This window comes from Phacochoerus africanus, chromosome 9 (assembly GCF_016906955.1).
Source record: "Phacochoerus africanus isolate WHEZ1 chromosome 9, ROS_Pafr_v1, whole genome shotgun sequence".
Taxonomy (NCBI): Eukaryota; Metazoa; Chordata; class Mammalia; order Artiodactyla; family Suidae; genus Phacochoerus; species Phacochoerus africanus.
The window spans coordinates 20,201,471-20,221,362 of record NC_062552.1 but is presented as its reverse complement, the minus strand read 5'-3'; the positions used below and the strand labels follow the sequence as shown (position 1 = coordinate 20,221,362).

Sequence of the window (19,892 nt, the reverse complement as noted above, 5' to 3'; positions counted from 1 at the left end):
TATTCAAAGATATTTGTCATAGGCAGAATTGTGAGGTGGTGCTCAAGATTCCTGCCCCCTAGTGAACATACCAAATAATTCCCTCAAGTGTGGGGGGCAGACAAATGAATATGATGGGATATCAGGGATGTGATTACATTCCTAATCAGTTGACTATGAATTGATCAAAAGGGAGTCTTTCCTGGGTGAATCTGCCCCCCAAAAAAGTGAGCTAGGTTAAAAAAAAAGGAAAGCATCAGAGAGATGTGCTTCTGCTGGCTTGGAACAAAAGATAAATGTGTTCCCAGGAAGAAGGGGGCCACAGGGGAAGGACCTGAACCAGCTTCCACATGCTAGGAGGGTCCCTGACTGGCAGCTGGCAAGAAAATGGTGACCTAGTCCTACAACCTCAGGAAATTTATTTTGCCAGCAACCAGTGGGCTTGAGATAAAATCACCGTCCCAGCTGACACCTGACTTCAGCTTCATGAGACTGAGTAGAGAACCCAGCTAACCTGTACCCAGATGACTGGCCCAAAGAAACTGGGTCATAAAAAATCTGTCATCTTAAACTGCAATGATTGTGATAACCTGTTACGCAACAATAAAAAACCAATACAATTATTTAAAAATAATATCCTCCTTCCCACTTGTATCACTTCAAAAATAGCTCATCAGATGATAAAATTTTAGCATAAGTATTTTCACCAAAGGGTAGAAAGAATCAGAAGCCAACCAGAGCATCAGCAGCATTTATGAAATAATTACAACTGAGCTTGATACTATTTTTCAGGCATGGCTAAATTAAAACTCCCTAATCCTCTTACAGTTCTGGCATCAATAGTCATGTAAATGCTACAGTACCTCGATCCTCCAGTGGATTGCCAGCAAGGTTAATCGTGTGGAGTCCTGAGTTGGGATTATGTGCTAGAGCACTGGCCAGTTTTTGTGCAAAATCTCTGCAAGTAAACAAAATAATCAGATCAAATAACACAAAGCGTAAAACAGCTCAAATTTAAAAAAAAAAATAAAAAAATTAAAACTAGACTAGCCAAGATAAAATCTAGAAACAGAGAAGCTGTCTTTACGATACTGATCTATATATATAACAAGTATTGTTTAAATCCAATCTGTTTTCACTAATACACATCCTAATTAGAGAATCTGTAAAACCACAGCCAGAATATGGCTCACGTTGATTTATCAAAACCTCATTCAAAAGAAAAAAGAAAATACGTAACTGCCCCTTTAAGGACACACCGTAGACTGCTATTAATAGCACCATTTGGCCCACCCACAACTGAAAAAACAAATCCTGAATGGAACGTACTTTTCATGAAAATTGCAATAGGCTAGTCACTAAATCAGTTGTAATTTCATGCAATACTCATGAATGCAAAACTGATTGCCCTAATCATTAAATTTAAAAGCTACAGTTGCTAACAATATATTTTAACCAAAGTCAAAAATCACTATTTTAAGTATGTTTAACTTAAACTAACACACCAAGTGCTATGATTCTGAAACTGTCAGCCCTCCTCACTTAGTAGCATGACAAACTCAAACTCACAGGTCCCTAGTAAGGCTTGGGTATTGATTACTGAACCACTAAAGGAAGATCATTTAAGTGTGAATTTGAAAGAGAGAGAAATAAAGGGGCTAAAACAGATCAAAACAAAGCAGTAACGTTATACGAAATGTGTTATTACTATGACTTCTGTTGATGATACTAATAAAAGCTAACACATAGCATCTGTAATATGAAAAATACTTTTCTAAACACTTTACATGTATGAATTCATTTATCCTTACCACTGTAAAATCAGCACCATTATTATGTCCATTTTAAAGATGAAGAGACTGAGACACAGGGAACACGTGCAGGGAACATGGCATCACAGATGCCATGAGGCATCTGGCTCAAAGGTCCATGCTCTCAACCACTATACTCTGTACCCTCAAAAATACCATGTGACACAACAGCCAAAGATGTCAGAAAAGTCTTGACCTTTGTGATAATGACAAGGAGGGTTTGCAAGGACTTTAAGAAGGGAGAACACCTAGCTTATGAGTAGCCCAACTCTTTCTTCAAAACTATGTATTAATTTTGGAGGAAGTAGCAAAAAATGTTACAGCAACGCATTCATATATTCAGGAAAATACTCACGTTCTAAGTCCAGCGTTTTCCAGTACCAATTCTTCCAGTCGATTGGACCTACTCACCACCCTCAAGATCTGTTCACAGACATCGGTGGACTGTAATAGAAAATATTCTTTGACCATGCCGTAAGTCTGAAAACAACCTGACTTCACTGTTAGAAATCTACCCAGCTGGAAGGTTTTAGATAAACAAATCATTCATTCAATCAACAAACCCTGGCTCAACATCTACTACTACACACTCTCATGGTGAACGTCTAAGGAATACAACATAAAGGACAAAGTCCCGGCCCTCAAGAGCATACCATCTGGAAGGCAATCAGACAAGGAGGAAGGATACAATTATGATAGAAAATTAAAAAGGCCATTTTGGTAGCACTATGGGCGCACAGAGGCACATCTCACCCAATCTTGGAAAAAACCAAAAGGAATTCCCAAGACAGTGATAACCACAATAAAGAATTAAAGCCCCAGGAGTAGCAATGAGGGGGACCACGTTGATGATGAAAATCTCCTTACTGAGCTCTTGCCATGTGTCAGGCCTTGAGCTGAGCCCTTTATGTGTATTTCACTATAAAACTGTTAATTAACCTTTTTGTACATACGAAAATTAGATGTAAAGATATCATGTACCTGAAAAGGGTGGCTGAATAACCACTGGATAAACGTTAAGTCTTACGATGTTGCTACTAGTCATCTCTAAAGCAAGAAGACTTTAATAAATAGTCTCTTATGTTAATAAACCTCATGTTTACAAAAGCCATGTAGTTGTAAACTTACATCTGTCAAAATATTTTAAATGGGTAGGATACAATGATAAATGAAAATGTATCATTAAAATGGCATGTTTAATAAAGATTACAATTGAAATAGCTAATGTATGTATGGAGCAAAGTCTTGAGGGGGCTATCAAAAATGAAGACTTATGGAATTCCCGTCGTGGTGCAGCGGAAACGAATCCGACTAGGAACCATGAGGTTGCAGGTTCGATCCCTGGCCTTGCTCAGTGGGTTAAGGATCCAGCACTGCTGTGAGCTGTGGTGTAGGTCACAGACACGGCTCGGATCTGGCATGGCTGTGACTGTGGCACAGGCCAGCAACTACAGCTCCAATTAGACCCCTAGCCTGGCAATCTCCATGTGCCGCTGGTGCAGCCCTAAAAAGACAAAAGACAAAAAAAATAAAAAAATAAAATGAAGAGTTATGCTCGGGTAGAAATGAGCATAATTCTTTCTTTTAAATTTTTATATAGCACAGGGAACTATATCCAGTCACTTGTGATGGAAAATGATGGAGGATAATGTGAGAAAAAGTATATGTATACACACACACACACACACACACACACACACACACGTATGACTGGGTCACTTGGCTGTACAGTAGAAATTGACAGAACACTGTAAATCAACTATAATGGAAAAATTAAAAATCATTAAAAAATAAAAAATAAATTTTTACTTATTAATGTTTTATATTTATAACCCATATTTATATAAATATATTTATTCATATTTATTTACAGTATTCTCAAGCTAATTTAAGATGGCACCTGACCTTAAAATTATTTAAACATTAAAAGTGATTTTTAAATGTCATTATAACTTAGGGTCTATTTAAATCCTTTATTTTATTTTATTTTATTTTGGTTTTGGTTTTTGTCTTTTTTAGGGCTGCACCCAGGGCATATGGAGGTTCCCAGGCTAGGGGTCTAATTGAAGCTGTAGCCGCCAGCCTACACCACAGCCACAGCAACTCAGGATCCGAGCTGCGTCTTCAACCTACACCACAGCTCACGGCAAGGCCAGATCCTTGACCCACTGATCGAGGCCAGGGATGGAACCCGCAACCTCATGGTTGCTAGTCGTTAACCACTGAGCCATGATGGGAACTCTTCCTTTGTTACTTTAAAAAGAGAAAAAACATTTTCTGTGTGTCATGGAATACAATAGGCAAAGAGGTTTCTTTTCTTGAAATACCACACGAAAACATTATAGTTCCTTGATTTATCAGATCACAAATATTCAATTGGATTAACCATTACTGGACCAGTATAAAATGTAGCAGAAGTTCTCCAGTCAAGTATCCTTTAGAAAAACTGACTTGAAAAACCAAGTCATGCAGCATTTAAATTCTTATAATTCTTAGGTGCTTTTTGATCCCATTGGTTCTAAAATGTTGTTCTCACACTATTCCTGGGCTTCTAATGTGTCCCACAGATTGATGAGAAGAAAGGAAAATTAATTACAAATGACCCAATGCCTGCAATTTATATTGTGTTGACAGTAGTCATTCTCAAAGTTGGTGACCCCTTATCAGTATAATTCTTTGCTTTACAATATACGAAGGGAATTGATCTTCTATGTTGTCATGTCATTACTCAGACATGCTTTTGCAAAGATTATTCTAATTTCCAGGAACAATCCACGGTATCATTACCTTTCCAGGGCTAGCTGAGAGCATCCAGAAAAGTAATTTACCAAAGCCAGGCTGTGAAGCTGGGCTTTCCTTTACCTGTTGGTCATAATTACTATAATAAAAATTTATTAAAGAAAATGTACGAAAAGTGTGTCCATCTTTAAGATGCCAGTAGGGGAGAGGTGTAACAAAGTCATTCATGCTTACGTTAATTGTGCTTTTTGTTAAGCGCCAACTGCATGCATTGCTACACCAAAGAGTACACAGTGACTGACATTTTAAAGAGATACACACACAAACCTAGACACCAAGTAAAATATTACCATTACTGTAGTCTGCCCCAGGGTCTACTTTACGCTCAGCACTGTGTTCATGGATTGCAGGGAAATTTTTTTTTTTTTTTTTTGCTTTTTAGGGCTGCAACCGTGGCAAATGGAAGTTCCCAGGCCAGGGGTCAAGTCAGAGCTATGGCCTCTGGCCTACACCACAGCCATGGCAATGCCAGATTTGAGCCGCATCTGTGATCTACACCACAGCTCACGACAATGCTGGATCCTTAACCCAGTGAGCGAGGCCAGGGAGGGAACCCACATCCTCATGGATCCTAGTTGGGTTCATTAACCATGAAGGGAACTCCTCAGGGGAAAATTTTTTAACAAATGAATACAATGACTCTCCGAGAGCTTGTATTTAGTCAAAAATCAAAAGGAGAGTATCAAAACTACTGGAATCACTATAAAATAAGGAGTGAACTATTCTAATATAAAACAAATATGAAAATTTGGTACTAAGAGGAACCACGTCCCTTTCTCAGCCCAATGATATTTTTAAAAGATCTAAAGAGTTCCCGTCATGACGCAGCAAAAACGGATCCGACTAGGAACCATGAGGTTGCGAGTTTGATCCCTGGCCTTGTTCAGTGGGTTAAGGATCCAGCGTTGCCGTGAGCTATGGTGTAGGTCACAGACGCAGCTCAGATCCTGTGTTGCTGTGGCTCTGGCTTAGGCTGGCAGCTGTAGCTCCGACTGAACCCCTAGCCTGGGAACCTTCATATGCCACGGGTGTAGACCTAAGAAGACCAAAAAAAAAAAAAAAAGATCTAAAAAGATTCAGTGATGCTCACTGATTTTCCTAAATTATAAAACTGACAGAGTTGAACCAGACCCTAATTCTACTGTTAATGAGTCCAGAATCATGGTCCTATCTGCTTATTTGACACACCATCTATTTTTTAAATCCCTCTAGCCCTCTATTTAAATAACGTTCAGAATAGTGACTGGTCAACTGGCTTTTCATGATCAGCATAAAGTATATGAGTCATATTTTGCCTGTGGTACCTTACACACAGCAGATTCTACTGAGCTAGGAGCAATCTTAACAACCCAGAGAACTCATATAACCTCAAAGGAAGTCACTTCTTTTTACACTTTATGTTTTAGAAAACCCAAAGTAGATGTAATGCCTTCTCTTTGCCTCAAATAAGCCAGGTGTCAAAAAACGTTCTGAGATGGTATATTGCCATACCCATCACAGGAAAAAGTATCATCTCTTTAACTTTGGGTTTAAAAAAAAAAAAGGAAGAACTGGTATTCTTTTTGAAAACTTGCAGTGATGTTCCAAAGACCATTTTCCATTTTCCAAAACCAAACGTTAAAAATATGCACATGTGCATTTTTATGTCAAATCTCAGTTAATAGAAAAGCAGAGGGCAAGCCTCAAATCCTGTCCTTCTACTTCCTGCTGCTCCAGGGGTCCCAAGAAAGCATATAAGTCTTTGCTTGCTTGTCTTGCCAAGACTAAACTAATTAGGTGCATGATTTCTTCCCTAAACATCTAAGGCAGCTGAAAGGAGATGCTGACTGGGAGGAATCATGACAGAATTGCAGTGATTTGGGACAACTTCCAAAAGTGGGATACCCGCCACTTCCTCAAAGTTCTCTTGTGCCCCATATTGAAAATCGCGGGCTTAGATGAATGCCTGAATGACCCAGGAAAACTGACTTGGTAGCAAAGCATTGTCCTCTCTGATCCCTCCATCCCTAGGCTCATCTGCTTCCCATTCCTCCACTCCCATCTCACGCCTACAATTTCTGCTGGCTCAGTCCTGCAAATGACCCCCAACCCTGCAAGCAGCATATGAGGGGCTTCTGTTCCCAAGTCTCCCATCGTGGCTGCCCATCTGGTCCCTGGGAATTCATCGTCCTCAACTCCATCATCACTCAACTCAGACACCTCCCCTGTTTAGCTGATAACAGTTTTCATAACTCATGCTCCCACATTTGTTCATTTCTCAGCCTCTTTGCTAATCTATTTTGATGATGGTAAAAACAACAGTTGACAGTTGTGAAATGCCCATAATGTTAGGCATCGTGTCAGAATTTCTACACACATTATTTATTCAGTTCAATAACCTGCAGATGTATTATATTGCTATGTCCACTCATTCATTCAACAAACTAAAGTGACATCTATTTATTAAGCCAGCTTGCATTAAGCAGCTATTAGGAGCCAGGTACTCTGGTAAGCACCGGATAGTGATTAAAAACGAGACATTAGCTCCAACTATCTCACAGCAACAGGTACGCAGGAAACAAAGGCCCTGGAAGGTCAATTAACATACCTAAGGTCACAAAGCTTTATTATAAGAGTCAGAATCTGCCATGGCCCAGGTTCAATCCCTGGCCCAGGAACTTCTGAGTGCCTTGGTCACAGTCAAAAAAGAGTCAGCATCTGAAACCCAGATTTCTCTTTCCAAGCCCACATACTTTTTGTCTACCAAGTGGCTCTTCCCCAACCCCTCCCTTTTAGGACCACACCTTAGGGATATGGAAAATACCAGGCTAGGGGCCAAATCAGAGCTGCAGCTGCCAACCTATACCATGGCCACAGCAACACCAGATCCGAGCTACATCTGTGACCTACACCACAGCTTGCAGCAATGCAGGATCCTTAACCCACAGAGTGAGGCCAGGGATCAAATTCCCACCCTCGTGGACACTATGCAAGGTTCTTAACCCACTAAGCCACAACAGGAATGCCCACACTGGCTCTTAACGATTCCCCAAATGAGTTCTGCCCATGCTCATACCTACAAGACCGTAAGCCGCTCAGGCAAGTTCAGAGAACCAGCAGCCTGTCTGCCAGCAAATGTCAACCCTCCACTTTCAACAGATGCATGTCTCAATCCAAATCGTACCTCTTTGCTTTGAAAATCTTAAATCCTCAGTTTTCTATGACCCTTGCAACTTAGAGGCTTAACTAAAACAATAAAACCATATGTAAATTGGCTCCTATGCTAAAAGGAAGCAGCAGGAAGCGAACTCACGGACAAGTATTTGTCCATAAGGTTGGTCTGAACATGCAAAAAAAAAAAAAAAATCCTAACAGAACATCTTATTTCCACTAGTAAAACAGATCAAAACTCTGGCCCCCCACCCCACACCTTACGAAAACTAACATTTCACATTGATTCAGTTTTCCTGACACATAAATCTGCCCAAAAACTCATCTAGAAACTTAACATTAACTATTGTAACTCAACCAGACCAACTCCACCTTGGTAATGTTTCCCTAAATTCTTGGGAAGGGAAGCTGTGTGGAGATGGAAGGCGAAATAGGAACATAAACTCTGCTGTTTGCAGCTGTGCAAATGTAACTTGAATAGATTTTTGTCAACAGAACGAGTGTGTACTGAAGGTGCCACTAAATGTGTCTTCCTGTTCATCATCTCAAACTGCCTGAAGCAGCTGGAAACAGGAGGAAGAACCACTCTGAAGCATCTCACATTACAAACTGTATATAATGTTCTGCAGATCATTTATAGGAAAATACCTCCCCAAGAGATAAGACATATGCAGCTTGTCGCTATAGTAGAAAAACAAACATGCGCGTGTTTTTTTAGTAATTATCGAGTTTCTGAAATTCAGCAAAGCTAAGCAACATCTGCAAAGTCCTCAATTACTTACCAGTTTGAGATCCTTAGAGGACAGCTTAGTGAACCACTGATTGTATTCCAGAGCAGCAATGATCGGTATTAGGTCCCTAGAAGCAGAAATAGCAAAATATATGAGCATACTCTTACAATAGCCACGTTGGTGCTTACTTTTTAATCCCTGACATACAAGTTTACTTATAAATTTCTATTCTTTACAAACCCAACAGCCAGCTGAATCTATTTTGACCCCCAGACAACAATTAAATCTCCAGGACAGATCCTCAGTATGAGGTGAGCAGAATTCCTCAAAGTTGATGTTGAATTACTTCTAGGAACTCTGATTCCCATTTCCGAAGGAAAACAGGTAGCAGTATTTGGATAACCTCCTTGCTCTAAGAGGAATCATATGTCTAACTCCATACCACCAGGTTTTATTTCTTTAGATCGCTCTTTCATAAATTCTTTAGCCATTAAGCATGGCATATACTCTCTAACAAGCAAGGACAGCGTCTAGCTGTATTACAAGCAAGGACAGCGTCTAGTATTACAAGCAAGGACAGCGTCTAGCTTGAAGTGACACCAAGTGGGATCTCTAATGCTTATTAGCAAGCATCCTAGAGTCATTTGGTACCCTTCTTGCAGTTCTTGGCACCAGATATGCACATGAGATATAGCCCAGTGTATTTTTTGTCTTATGCTTTACACAGGCTCGTCAGCCACAGAGTGAAGCTACTGGCATCAGAGATCTGCCACCACACCACACTATTATTCCAGCCTGACCTCCTATAGGCAAGCCCTTAACTCATGCTCAAGCCAAAAAGCAGACAATTCATCATTCATCAAAATATCATGGGAGTTCCCGTCGTGGCACAGTGGTTAACGAATCCGACTAGGAACCATGAGGATGCGGGTTCGATCCCTGGCCTTGCTCAATGGGTTAGGGATCTGGTGGTGCCGTGAGCTGTGATGTAGGTCGAAGACTCGGCTCAGATCCTGAGTTGCTGTGGCTGTGGCATAGGCTGACAGCTACAGCTCTGATTCGACCCCTAGCCTGGGAACCTCCATATGCCGCGGGAGCGGCCCTAGAAAAGGCAAAAAGACAAAAAAAGGACCAAAAAAAAAATCATGAATGTCACAATCAGAATTATCTTTGACTTCTGTGTTCAGCTGTGAAAACCCATGAATCCTTCAGCGCCTATACCATAACATCACCTCCTCTGTAAGTCCCCTCAGGGTACCTGACATTTATTTGCATCTCTATTTAGCCTTTATTTTATTCTATTATGGTTTGATGCTTAAACATCTATTCCTTATCACCCCAGGTTGTTAAGTTCTTTGAAAGTCTCTGTCAATTTCAGTTTTGTGGCTTCAGGGACATCACATCAGTTTTATCCTCAGGGCATGACACGTAACAAACACTCAAATTTTTTCTGAAATAGAAATGAAAAGCAGAAGGTGGAAAGAGAACTGCAAATCTTTTTTTTTTGTCTTTTTTGTTGTTGTTGTTGCTGCTGTTGTTGCTATTTCTTGGGCCGCTCCCTCGGCATATGGATGTTCCCAGGCTAGGGGTTGAATCGGAGCTGTAGCCATCGGCCTAGGCTAGAGCCACAGCAACGCGGGATCCGAGCCGCGTCTGCAACCTACACCACAGCTCACGCCAACGCCGGATCGTTAACCCACTGAGCAAGGGCAGGGACCAAACCCGCAACCTCATGGTTCCTAGTCGGATTCGTTAACCACTGCGCCACGACGGGAACTCCTGCAAATCTTTTGAGGTACCAGGCCCCGTGCTAGGCACTTTACAGAGACCAGCTCATTTAAATCTCAAAACCACCCTAGAAAGCATTCACATTTCACAGATGAAGAAATAGATGTTCAGACATGTGACAATGAGACCTGACCAAAGGGACAGAACTACATACAGTCAAAACCTGACCTCTGGAGCACGTGCATGTAGTTTCATCAGATTTGCATTAAAAGGCAAAATGAGCGCCCACAGGTAGTAGAGAAAAGAACGTCAAGGAATCGTGGTTCCACATGCCGTCTTTTCCACCAAAAAGTCTCTTTATTAACTTTGCTGAGTCTTATTTTTTGGGGGGTGGGTCTATTTGGGGGCCACACTCTCAGCATATGTAAATTCCCAGGGTAGGGTTCCAATTGGAGCCACAGATGCTGGCCACAGCCACAGCCATGCCAGATCCGAGCCGCATCTGCAACCTACACCACAGCTCACAGCCATGCCAGATCCTTAACCCACTGAGTGAGCCCAGGGATCAAACCTGTGTCCTCATGGATACTGGTTGGGTTCATTACCACTGAGCCATGATAGGTACGTTGCTAAGTTTTAGATTAAAAAATGAGAACATCTCTTCCCATAATTGTTTGATGGTCTCCACTCTCTCCCTTGACCAAGTTTCTCAGAACAAGTCCCAGCATCTCCCCCTGACCTCTAGTGACGGCTGTAGCTTCTCCAAGAGTGAATTCCACCTTACAATACAGGGCCTCCTGAAGCCTGCATTATCTGAGTGTCTTCTCCTGTAAGTGGTCATTCAGCAACTAATGCAAAGCATCCTCATCTCATCTCATGTGGTTTTAATGTCAAGTAGTGACTACACTTCAGAACCTCTTTATTGTGTTCTGTTCTGTCACTTGATTTCATCTGAAGTGCAGCTGGCTTTTGTCATAATGAATTCATTTTCAGGCACTGAAGGGCCTATCTTTAATAGAACCAGGTTTTACATGAATGCAGTGGGTGAGACAGCATCATTTCTACATATGACAGGTAAAAAACCTTGAAAGGAAGATTCTAGTACACCTGAAAGTCCAATCTAATATGTAATGACACCAGAAATGTTTGAAATATTAAATTTTTTAAATAGACAGCATTCCAGGTGCCTATTTGTATGATTAGAGCCAACAATTATAAGTGGTAAAAACTACATGTAAATTGAGATATAAACGCTCACAAATACAGACACTGTGTGTCTATATTTTTTAAGACAAAAAATACAGCAAAAGGTTATGAGGATACCTAGCCTGGGGGGTTACATTAAATATGATATGAATTTTTTCTAATGCAATTCTTGTACTCTATTGTTTAATTTGCCTATATTGATCCATATTCATAATCTAAAAGAGCCATCAAATTAAATACTCTCTGGGTGGCATAAATAAAATTTTGTTGTAGAAAAAAATGTCCATGAAGATGCATGCTGGCATGGTCTGCCCACCATGTTTCTCTAAATTATGTCAATGCTTAGGCTTTTTAATGGTACAAACAAACTGAAAGCTACATCATAATTCATTCAATAAACATTTACTTAGTACCTACTAAGTTCTGGGTAGGGGTAGTAGGCTCTGAGGTTTAAGTCACGAGTAAGGGCAGCTCTTGTTCCACTGTTAAACTTCTGTGGTGGAGAAAGACCCCTCCTCAAATCTCTGCAGCCCAATGGGAGACATGCTGGGAGGGGGCATGTTCAAAGTGCCCTAAGAACCCAAGAGAACCTAAGTACTTCAGCCTGGAGTAAATGGGGAAGGGTCCACAAGGCTTGAGAGACAGGAGGGGGCCAACCAGGCAGGGAAAAGGGAACAGAGTGTTTCAAGTCATTAGGAATGGCACTCGCGAAGGCATGGGTACTCAAAAATGCCCAGCAACTCCATCCATTCATACAACCAACAACTGCCACCCCTGTGCAGCAATGAACACAACAAGCTAGCCCCTCCCCTTATAATAGTAATGACCTAACACAGCCTAGCAGAAAGCTCAGAGAATAAAAGCAACTATAATAGAGTAAAATAATCCCTCTGACATAAGGGAATTGGAAGTACTATGTTGCAAATAAGAGACATCCATAAAGAAAAGGCAGTCAGGAAAGACTCTCACGAGAAGGATAGGATACAAGATACTGAGCCTTCCAGACAAGAAAGTGGAGTGAGAAACACATTGCCATCCCAGGAGAAAAGGCAACAGAGAAGGTACGGCTTAGAGAGTTTTAGAATCTGACACCAAAAGCATAATTTAAAAAAACAAACAACAACAACAACAACAACAACAACAAAAAACCACTCAGGAAGTTCCTGTTGCAGCACAGCAGAAACGAATCCAACTAGTATCCATGAGGATGTGGGTTTGATCCCTGGCCTCGCTCAGTGGCAGCTACAGCTCAGATTCAACACCTAGCCTGGGAACTTCCATGTGCTGGGGGTGCAGCCCTAAAAAGCAAGCAAACAAACAAACAAAAACCCCACTGATGAACTGGCCTTTATCAAAATCAAAACTTTTCCCTGTGACAGATGCTATAAAGAGAAGAGTAAGACAATGACATGCTGAGGGAAAATATTTGCAAATCCCGCTTCTGACAAAGGACCTAGTATCCAAAATGCATAAACAGCTCTCAGAAGTCAATAATAAATAATTAACTGATTTTTTTTTAATGAACAGAAAGATCTAAACAGATACTTCATCTAAGAAGATACACTGATGGCAAACGAGTACATGAAAGATGCTCAAAATCATTAGTCATACGAGAAATGCAATTTAAAGCCAAAATGAGAGGCCACTATAAAACTCCTGAATTGCTTTAAAGATAAGCAAACAAAAACAATATCAAGTTCAGACAAGGATACAAAGCAACTGAAACCTCATGCATTGCTGATGGGAATGCAAATGGCACACTCTAGGTGGAAAACAGTTTGACAGTGTCTTGTTAAGTTTTATGTACACTGACCATGATGATCCAACAATCTCAATCCTGGGTATTCACCCAAAAGAAATAAAACCTTATATTTACACAAAACTTACATCTGCGTATTTATAACAGCTGCATTTATAATTGCCAAAAATTGGAAACAACACAGATGTAGATGCCCTCCAGTAAGGCTGTGAGACACCAGGATAGAAAAGGTAATAGTATGGCTGCCACTTAGCCCCCCCTCCCTGTGTCTGTCTGCCCCCCTCTCTCTGTCTCTTCCTCCCTCTCCACTCACCATGAAATCCTGCTCTGAACAAGGCCAGGCCATGTAGAAAGGCCATAGACAGGAGAGTTCTCATCGTGGCTCAGCAGAAATGAATCTGACTAGTAACCATGAGGACGCAGGTTTGATCCCTGGCCTCACTCAGTGGGCTAAGGATCTGGCATTGCTGTGAGATGTAGAGCAGGTTGCAGACTCGGCTTGGATCTGGTGTTGCTGCGGTGTAAGCCAGAGGCCACAGCTCCAACTTGACCCCTAGCCTGGGAATCTCCATATGCCACAAGTGCAGCCCTTAAAAAAAAAAGAAAGAAAGAAAGAAAGAAAAGAAAAGACCATAGGTTGGAATCCCAGCAGATAGCCAGCATCAATCACCAGACATGTGACTGAGGCTAGAGATGGCTCTAGAGTCAGCCCGTCTGACAGCAGCTGCTTGAAAGAGCCCAAGTAAGAAATGCCTAGCTGAGCCACATCCCTACAACGGAAACTGATAATAATAATGTGACAGTTCTTGCTATAGGCCATTAAAGTTTGGGGTGGTTTACAGAGAGCAGTGGAGAACGAGAATACTTAGGCTCTCGAAATAAGGCTTGAAAGCTACACTATGGGAGGACCATGCATTGGCTCATGAGGCAAATGGCAAGTGCCCGTCTCTGGTTCACAGTCACGGAAGTTAGTCTCAGCAGAGACAAGATTCGAACCCAGGCAAAGTGACCTATGATCTGGTTGTCCGACCTACTGTGCTGATACCTCACTAATGAATCATGTGCCCTCCATACTGGCAAAAGCCTTCAACCTTCAAATTTCCAGGGGAAAAGCCTTCAAATTTCCAGGGGAGCCAAGGTGGTATATCCATGAGCCTTCAGATCAAAAATTTCAAACCCAGAGTTCCCATCGTGGCTCAGTGGCAATGAACCCAACTAGTACCCATAAAGATACAAGTTCAATCCCTGGTATCACTCAGTGGGTTAAAGGATCTGGTATTGCTGTGGCTGTGGTATAGGCTGGCAGCTATAGCTGGGATTTCACCACTAGCCTGGGAACTTCCACATGCCAAGAGTGTGCCTCTAAAAAGACAAAAAAAAAAAAAGAGAGAGAGAGAGAGAGATTGAGAAAGAAAAGAAAAAGAAATTCTAAACCCCTTTCATCACATTCCACCAACCACTTAGTTTCTAATTTGAAAGTCAATACCGAGATTATTCTCAGGTGATCTCTCTCCACCAAGGATTGTGCTCTGGTTCCTCTGGGACAGCAAAAAGAAACTAACTTTCGCAGGCTATTAAAAGAAGTTAAAATATTTTTTAAAAAACAAAGAAACTGGCAAGCAACGTGCAATCTAAATCGCTTGCCAAATTCTTTGCTACTCTGGATTATAGATAATTTATTGAATGAGAATTTCCCACCTCATCTTTCTGATCTCTATGACTTCTTAAGAATTTAATTTTTCCAGTTATTATTTTTGGGCCAAATTTCCCTCCTTACTCCTTTTCCCCTGTCTGCCTCCTTCCTGAAATTGTAAAAACCACTGACTCTTAAATAGTGTGAAATACCGCACGAGAGTGTTAATGAATGAAATATAATGGACAGATTTGAAGGACAGCTAGCAGGTCCCTTAATCTATACCTTGAGCAAAGCGCAAAGGTGGACAGTAATGATCCCATGAAAAACACCATGGTTCTGTGTGGTAGATCCACGTACCACAGGACTAAGGCGCTCCCCCAGTACATCTTACAAACAGTTAAAAGCTTAAAGGGGAGTTCCCATTTTGGCGCAGTGGTTAACAAATCCGACTAGGAACCGTTGCGGGTTCGGTCCCTGCCCTCGCTCAGTGGGTTAACGATCCGGCGTTGCCATGAGCTGTGGTGTAGGTTGCAGATGAGGCTCGGATCCCGCGTTGCTGTGGCTCTGGCGTAGGCCGGTGGCTACAGCTCCAATTCAACCCCTAGCCTGGGAACCTCCATATGCCGCAGGAGCGGCCCAAGAAATAGCAACAACAACAACAAAGACAAAAGACAAAAAAAAAAAACTTAAAGGAGGTGTTTCATGCAAGAACACTGTCTTGGAGTTCCTGTTGTGGTGCAGAGATAACGAACCTAACCAGTATGCAAGAGGACATGGGATCCTTAACCTCAGTAGGTTAAGAATCCGGCATTGCCATGAGTTGCAACATAAGTCGCAGAAGCGGCTCAGATCCAGTGTGGCTGTGGCATTGGCTGGACCCCAGATGCAATGTTTCAAGCTCCGTGAAACATGCTTTCTCCTGGAAAGGCTGGAAAAAGTCAGAACCACGGCAGTATCTCCCTAACACATGCATGTGATAGCCTTTCTGGGGATCATTTAGACTTCTCCTTTACATCTAGTTTGAAAGTGGGAGTTGGGGAGTTTTAAAACTTTTTGTCTTTTTAGAGCCACACCCCTGGCATATGGAGGTTCCCAGGCTAAGGGTCGAATCAGAGCTGTAGCTGCTGGTCTCTACCACAGCCATAGCAACGTGGAATCCGAGCTGAGTCTTAGACCTACACCACAGCTCACAGCAACGTTGGATCCCTCACCCAATGAGCAGGGCCAGGGATGGAACCTTGCTCAGATTTGTTTCTGCTGAGCCACGTCAGGAACTCCTTAAAACATTTTTAAATGCCATGCTCTACCAACCTTCCTGTTATTTTAATTTATACAGAGTAATGTCCTATGAAGTATCAAATGGCAAGATGGACCACTCACCAACCCTGAGAAGACTTGACAGCCTGAAAGACTTCACGGATGAGGACACTGCCAGAGGCCTAAATGAAGAGCCTCTAAATTTTTTGATCATTCACTCCTAACTGAAAAGTATTTTGAGCAAACATCTCCCCCAAATCTATGGGCTAATCTATAAATTTTATGCATGTGCTACTGTACGCACATATTAGGCTCAGAAAAAAAAAACATACACAGACACAAATAAAATGGATAAGAAAAAAATAAGCATAAAGCAAATTCTACTATTTTCTCTATATTCCTCAATACATCAGCATTAACTGTGTTTGCCACACGGTCCATCTGATCTGGGCTGGAGACTACTGTCTTAGAGAATTATTTACAGAAATTTAGGTGGAAACAGAAGCTAATGCTACTCACACCTGATTCCACCCTCTAAAGCATTTCTTCCATTTTAAGTGAGAGCAGGAATAAAGAGAGGGTGCTTAGAGGAGGAAAGAATTATACTGATGCCCTCAGGACAACCTTGACAAATGCTAATCCGCATTCCAAACTCTTCCCTGAAAGTATCAGGTGCATGAATGTCACCCTGATGAGTAAGAAATATGACAACACAAAAACATGAGTCTGAAGGGAATGAACTGCTGGCTGGGCTCTCATGGGCCAAGTTTAAGCTCAATGATGCATATCACTGCGTCTTTAGATGACAGAGAAGATTAGCTCCTCTTAAAATTCTCCAGGGAAACAAGAAAAATTGATGTATTTAAAGCTATGTATCCTCTTCTCCTCGGCACCACTACCTCTGCCCTCTGATTCCCTCCCACTCCAAATTACAGTGTAATTTTATTTTTAACATGTCAGCTCACAGGCCATCGAGAGATCCCATTAAGACATGTATATCAAAGCCTTTTCAATCCATGCATCATTTTGGCCCATTGATACCTAACGTAGAATAAATTTTAGGAATATACTTCAATAAAATTCGGGGAGCTATAAATAACAACCGAATGAGCATTTTCCAAGGACCTTCTTATTCCTATTCTTCTCCAGAGACTAATTGGATGGATCCAGCACGACTGCTGTCGTCCTCTTGCCTGAATGTGTATTCAAAAACAACGGGGTCCCTGATCCGACATTTAGTTCTGATAGAACCATAGTCAATATAATCAATTAATCAATTACAGAATTTAAATTGCTCATAAATCTGTCTTGCAGTGCCTGGCAGACCCTTAGAGTTCTAGTGAGGTAGCAGAATATATATGAGAGAGAGGTTGGTCTACAGTAAAGAGAGAATAGCACACCGGATGACTCCTAAGCCTTCATAGGATGTATATGCTTCTCCATTTCTCAGTTCATGAGGCTCCTGCGATGTCAGTAGTACAGAAGCCTAACACTGGGCATGTCTCTGCAGAAGAGCAGATCCCAGGCAAATCAGAAAGGGGGAGGACATTAATAAGGTCTCTGTGTGAGAACAATGACAAGGGCACTGCCCTGTCCCTAGAACTGTACCTTCTTCTAAATCATCACCTGTGTGTGGTGATGGGGTCACTGAGAGATACTGTTTGCTCCATCCCTGTGCCCCAGATGATAAAACTGCCAAAATCATGTTTGGTCCTTCCTCTTACCAGACCTACAAATATCGGGACCACACACAGGACCCAGGCCTCCCACTTTGGATCTGAGCAGTCCTAGAAAATGGTAGTTTTAAACCCCTGGGTGCAAAAAGACAATGACCCGAGTCAATGGACTGAAAGAAACACATGGAACTGTACAGGAATCAGACAGGAATTAGCCCTGGACTAGAATAGGTAACATGGAGCCAAACTGCGTGAAGAAAGCCATGACAGCAATAATTGCCAACTTAATTTAAGTATGGGGGACAAAGTATTTGAGCAATCCGATGGACTCTTAAAAACTAATCCCCTCAGCCTCCCAGGATCTTGATCTGCTCTCCTAGAGAGTTTAGTTTCCCTTGAAAAGTCCTTACTCTGAGCCACTGATTTGACTACAGAGTATCGCGTCATACAGCAGGAACAAGACAGAGCGAGCCTAGCCCTTGTGAACTTTCCATTCCAGGAGCACTAATGACTTCAAGGACCCTGAAGAACAGATGTTTCAACCTATAATGACTAAATGCAAAGGGGGAGAAAGAATGGAATGAAAAATAAATTTGTGAATGATGGCCAATCGAAAGCGCGTTCAGAAGACTATATGAAACGTGTACAGCTTTCCAGAAAGAAGCCTGCTGAAATGATCAGGCTCAGGGAAATCTACATGTGAATGTATGTGGCATCTCATTTAAGTAAATGTAAATTATAAATAAGATTGCTTATTTGTATCTGAATTGTGTTCAAAGAGAGATACCTGGGAGCTGACTGCCATAGTGGGAAAACTCATCTCTACATTTGAGAATTTTTGCCCCTATTTTCTAACAAGCTCCAGCTCAACACATGGCCCATTTAAACTCTCCTCTTGCACCTCTAATTCCTCCATTCTCTTCTCCCCAACTCATACCCAAGTGAGAAAAACCACCTACCTCTCAAATAACCCACATCGCACTCAAATTCTGCCACTATGAATCCTTCCAAACAACTGTGCCATTTAAGTGTAGACTGTTCCTTCATGGATAACCATGCTCATTCTACTACAGACCAATGTTCACCCAATACAATGTGTTGCAACCTGACTACAAAAATACTGTTCATACAGGACATCTAACAGGATCCAGAGTGGCCTCTTTATATCACAGCTGGCACTAATCTTAATAGTAAGAACTCTGGGGAAAAAATTAAATCCTCAAGAAAGAGGGGATCAACTTTAAAGATCAGGGTGATTAGACAGAGCTCTGAAAAAAAGTCAAAGTTCCTAGGCATTAGCAGGAGAAATGACATTTAGAGCAGTGATCCTTAGTTTTGTGCATCGAGCCTGCTGCAGTAAAAAAGTTTCGAGAACTCTCATTTTTTAATATTTAATTATACACTAAGTATACAATAATCATGAATTACATATAAAACAGATAGAAATTTAAAAGGAGCCAACAATCAATATAAATAGAAGTTCTAATATTTTGTTCTGTAGCTCATCTTATATTTTCCCTTAGTTATATATATCCTAAACTGGAGGCCACTGGCCTAAAGCAGGAGTCAGCGAGTTACAGCCCACAATGTCCTTTTTTTTTTTTTCTCGCCTTTTTAAGGCTGCACCTAGGGCATAGGGAAATTTCCAGCATCAAATCAGAGCTGCAGCTGCTGGCCTATACTGCAGCTTGCAGCAATGCCAGATCCTTAACCCACTGAGTGAGGCCAGGGATCAAACCCGCATCCTCATGGATGCTAGTCAGGTTCTTAACCCACTGAACCACAACAGGAATTCCCACAAAGAGTATTTTGCAAATAAAGTTTTATAGGAACACAGCACATTTTTTCAGTTACATGGTGTCTAGAGCTGCTTTCAAGCTCCATAGTGATACACAAATTGATATATGCATATGAGAATAGAGCTGTCTTCTATTAAGTCAGAAATTAAAGTGATCTGCCAAAAAGGTAAACTGATGCCACTCTTCTTGCTGATTTTTTTCTTTTTTTTTTTTGGAAAAGTTTTTTTTTTTATAAACATGGTATCTATATTAGCATGTGATAAGGCTTATCAACATTAGCTTTAAAGGAATAAACTTTCCACTGTGGTTTTAATTTCCAATATGATAAATATCAAAAGGCATAACTCACTTAATAAAAGCA

At 41.3% G+C, this 19,892-nt stretch overlaps 1 protein-coding gene across 3 annotated transcripts in view; it reads right to left on the bottom strand.

The window, feature by feature from the left end:
- Positions 1-19,892, bottom strand: part of CARMIL1 (capping protein regulator and myosin 1 linker 1) — a 313,277-nt gene that overhangs the window by 142,502 nt on the left and 150,883 nt on the right. For all 3 annotated transcript variants that reach the window (XM_047797118.1, XM_047797119.1, XM_047797121.1), the window contains exons 9-11: positions 8,522-8,597; positions 2,146-2,234; positions 843-937 (exon numbers count right to left, since the gene is read on the bottom strand). In XM_047797118.1, the coding sequence (XP_047653074.1) occupies positions 843-937; positions 2,146-2,234; positions 8,522-8,597 (260 nt within the window). The remainder of the gene's footprint in view (positions 1-842; positions 938-2,145; positions 2,235-8,521; positions 8,598-19,892) is intronic.